Consider the following 4,652-nt stretch of genomic DNA (forward strand, 5'->3'; position numbering starts at 1 on the left):
TATATATATATATACATATACATATATACATACATATACATACCCTTATATTGTAATAGCATATGAAATTTTCAGACGAATTCATTTAGAGCACTTTTTTGGTCCAAAGCATCCTAAACCACAAAAAAAAAAATTTATGTTTTATGATAAATGTTATGTTTTATGACTCTTTGTGGTTTAAGAGTATGAAAACAAAAACAAACCTAACAAACAAAATCAAGAATAAAGAAAAAATCAATTTAAAAAGACATTCAGAATTTGATTTCCCATAAGAATCTATCATCATAATTGATGTACTCGTTTATTGAGGCATCATTCATATCTCCTTATGTCGAGGATACTCAAATTTTAACAGATTACAATGGGAAGTGGTATTTAAAAAGATTTTGTTCTTTAATGTTGTTTGATTTTTTACAGCTCATTCTTATAATTGTTCTTGAATTGTTAAACAAATTTCAGTTTGCAATTTTAACAAAGTTCCCCATCCCATCAGAAATACCTGAGTTATGTGCAGCGGAGAAGAGCTGGGAAAGGCTAGAAAATTAACAGTAACCTCAAAAAAATAGACCGCATGCGTCTGTTATGACTTAGCAATAATGAAGTCAAAATTCCCATAACTATTAGTCATATTAGTGGGACACGCTGGTTAATGAAATATTTTGATCCAAGAAATAATTTGTATTTAAAAGTTCTTGAGAGTTCAAGGATAATCTATCTTATATTTGTTCGTTCAAGTATCTAGCCTTTTATGTGAGATAGTTAATTTTACTATTATTGGAGTTTAGAATTTCTTGTTATCAATCATAGTGACCTTCAGCTATGATCTCATTACCATTACAGCAATTTAAAAAATGTTGATATCTATTAAATTAAGTGGTCAGTAGTCGAGTAACACACATGTACCGATTCCATTTTCTGTTTTACAGAAGTCAGTATTTTTTAAGTTTCATGTGAGTACTAGTTTAAATTTATAATTCAGCCTGTATTATTTGACTGAAATAACAAGTTAAACAGATTAGGCTGTAAACACCTTAGTTATATTTTAAAGTGCCACAGAATCCAAAGTTTTTATTTATAAATTTGAATTAACTGCTTATTTTTAACTCTTATAAGTTCAATTGATACATTTTATAAATGATGGTAATAGCAAAATCATGTTCTGGGTGAAAGGAATTACTTAGACACCCACAAAGTTAATTGTTTCTTCAAGTTTTAATATGTTATGTAATTAAACCTCATTCAGTAATTCATATTTAAATTTCTCAAATTGTTATTACAGTAACTATTGAAAGTGTTTGTTTTGTAATTTTTTTCAATACTAAGTTCTGTACCCATGTACATTACAACACTGTTCTGAGATCAGCATCATGGATAGTGGACATTATTAATTTAAGTGTCTTCTTTAAAAGTAAATTAGTAATCATTATTTTTTCCATGCTGTTATTCGATAATTAAAAAATTGTGAGTTAAAACACTGAAGACATTTGTGATAAATGTTTAACTCAACCTGGTTTGTTTCTTTGTATTTAATTTTGTCCCAAACTTAAATAATTGTATATGTTTATGTGTACAATTATTGATATAGTTTTTTATATTGTAGTCTATTGAAAAATATTTACTTTTTTTCTCATATTACACTCCTTTGGTTTGTAGTGGCCTATATTTTATTCAACTTTTTATTTATATTTATCATTTTTTTTTTTCCAATATCATTTTCGCTTTTGTCTTTTGAGGCCATCTTCTTTTCAGGCAGCTCAGAGTATTATGAGGAATAGAAGAGGAAAAAAAGTTAGAAAATAGTGGGTTTGGGTTTATTATGGAAGGATTAATTTCTTGTTTAGGCTAGATTGGTTGCATATGGAACACCAAGGTCTTTATGAATGATTTTATTTCCGATAAAAAAAAAGATTTTGGTTTTTAAAGATTAGATATGAGAGGAATTCTATTGTTTTTGTGGAGTCCTAAAGCTCAACTCTGTAAGTCCAAATTGGCCTTATTATAATCATGTAAATCAATCTATTTTGGAAGCTTGGACTGTGTCTAGAAAGTGTTGTAACAGTGGGAATCAACGTGCAGTTTCTTGTCTTTCCAGTCTTGTTCAAGGGTTCCAGATTTGTCGTTTATCCAGATTTAGTCTTAAATTGCAGATCTGTTCTGTAGGAATTAGTGGAATATTATTAAAGAATACTGTAGAGCAGTCATTTGGTTTATAGTGGAGGGTAAAGGTGATTTGAAGGGATTTGTTAAAGCTTATTTTACTTCTCTAGTTTTGACACCATTCATCAAGGATTGTGATTGGATGCAATGAACAAGTCATTCATTGAGAGCACTCGTATATCATTAGCACATGTCGTGAGGATAATGTTAGGGTAAGTTGGGATATCAACTGTATTGACTATACAGGATGGGACCGAGGGTGCTACTTTGATAAACACCAGCGGACTGAGAAAAAAAGAAATATTCATACTTTTTCCTGCATTAGTTAATAAGCAACTAATGGTATTAGTAATAAAGTTGTTTTGACACTTTTTATTTTCTGTTTATTTTGACATCAATAAATTATGATTTGCTACCTGACACAACATAATTAGCTGTTTAATTTCCATGTTTTCAGTTGATTTGTAAAATTTATCTCTATAGAAGATCCTGTTATCAAACTTCATTCAAATGACTTACTTTGAACCTTGTTATTACTGATTTGAACCTAAAATGCATTCATCTCCTCTTACTTTTATTTTTGTTTTTTTAGCAGAAGTGAAAGGCAGACCTGCCAGAATTGAGAGACCTGAACGTAAATTTACTGGAACAGATCCTAGAGAAGTTCAAAATAATCGCCGTAATCGTGTTGAGGATCGCGCATCAACTGATTTTCAGCCTAGGTTAGTAATTCTTTTCCTTAGTTCACTCCATTAATTATTTATAAATAATAATATTGTTATTTAAGAAATAAATTTCTTTTTAATATTAAATTAAAAATAGAATATTATGAATGATAAGAAAGTCTAAATTTTTTTAAAAATTATATTGAACAAAATATGAATGAATTTAGGATATTAACTCAATGAAATAGAATATTAATTAATGAAAATATGAAGCTACTTGGGTTTTCGACGTCATCCAAGCAGCCTCGAAGAAGGATAGAAATTCTGGCCCAAACTTTGGTACCAATAAATAAGTTTTTTAACTTGTGTTATTCTCTGACAGCACTCTCAACCATCTCTTCATTTATATTATCCTTGGGCAACTATCTTCTCATCGTTTAACAAAATATTTTTGTATAAATTGCTAATAGTAATTAGCAATGCATACTTTAGAATATATATGTATACACACTCACACACACAAACAAGGCATCATAAGCTAAAAAGAATGAAAGTTTTAAAAATTTAATCCTTTCATTTGACATGTAAGGTTGCATTCACATTGGACTCAAGAACTTGGCTGAACCTAATGAAGGCAAGTAGCACAGGGTTATATGTGATGGTTTTAGAAAGCATATTGCAAAATCCTGTTAAACTTCAAACATTATTGGAAAGCATACTGCAAAATCCTGTTAAACTTCAAACATGCTCTGCATTTTGCTTTCCTTGGTGCATTAAAGAAGAAAAGAGTTTCTTTCCTTTAGTATGTCAAGGTACTGGGGGAAAAAAAAAAAAAAAAAACCTGCCTGACTGGATTTTGAATTCATACGTATACCCTTTTTATTATTTTAATTTTGTGTATTTTAATAGATAAGCTTTAAATTAATATTTAACATTACACTCACATCATTGGTGGAGGAGCAAAACTGCTTTGTAACTGGAGAATTGATTGTTGTCTGACAGGGGCTTAAATGACTAATTTTTAAATACCTTTAATTTTGTTTAACCGAAAAATTAACTGTTTGATTGTTAGTAGTAATAAACAGTAGATAAATATAAAAAATGAAAGAGTTTGATAATTATCTAATGGAGAAAATAAATATTTTGTTTTTTTATGCCTTGGTTGTTTTGACTATATTCAGATTTTACTCTCACTTACCTTATGTATGAAATATATAGTATTGGGAAGTACTGTCATTGTAAATGATAAAGAAATAACTGTATTGATATGTACAAGAGTAATTTCATCCCTAAACTAGGGTTTGATTCTTTTTTTTCCTAACTAATGAGTACTACATATGGGTTGCACAAAGTGAATGAATTTTGAAAATTTGTGAGCAGCCAAGAAGTATCTTGATCAATAAAATTAATAATTTTATTTTTGAAGCAGAAATGGGGTTACACTCAGCTGAACGTTTACCAGAGTACTTTCTCTCCTTCTATTCCTGAAGAACCAAATAACCTGCCAGATATATCATCAACTACCCTAAATTTCACTGATTTGACTACATCTGATGTCAACAATATCCAGTAATTCGACCCCATTTTTTTAATATTAGAAAATATATTTGAATAAGTTATTATTTAAAAAAAAAAAAAATGATTTTCTCTGCTTAATGTTATTTTTAGCTTATTGTTGAGATAGACAGTTTTCAAGCTTTTAACTGATACATAAAACTTTTGAAGGAATTCCCAGTTTCCAAGAAGTGTTTAGTTATTACCAAAGCCCTGATTTTTATGCAGTAAAAAAAAAATAAAAAATAAAAACAAAATGTCACATAACATGCAATA

At 29.0% G+C, this 4,652-nt stretch overlaps 1 protein-coding gene across 4 annotated transcripts in view; it reads left to right on the top strand.

Annotated features, from left to right (window-relative positions):
• LOC106690955 (flagrante delicto Y) overlaps positions 1-4,652 on the top strand; it is a 24,574-nt gene that overhangs the window by 6,150 nt on the left and 13,772 nt on the right. For 2 of the 4 annotated variants that reach the window (XM_067044727.1, XM_024361441.2), the window contains exon 2: positions 2,753-2,879. In XM_067044727.1, coding sequence (XP_066900828.1) covers positions 2,753-2,879 — 127 coding nt within the window. Of the gene's footprint in view, positions 1-2,749; positions 2,880-4,652 lie in introns of all 4 variants that reach the window. The other 2 variants (XM_014436565.2, XM_014436566.3) reach the window with 1 other exon arrangement.

This window comes from Halyomorpha halys, unplaced genomic scaffold (genome assembly GCF_000696795.3).
Source record: "Halyomorpha halys isolate HHAL.00 unplaced genomic scaffold, Hhal_1.1 Scaffold1991.1, whole genome shotgun sequence".
NCBI classification, from domain to species: domain Eukaryota; kingdom Metazoa; phylum Arthropoda; class Insecta; order Hemiptera; family Pentatomidae; genus Halyomorpha; species Halyomorpha halys.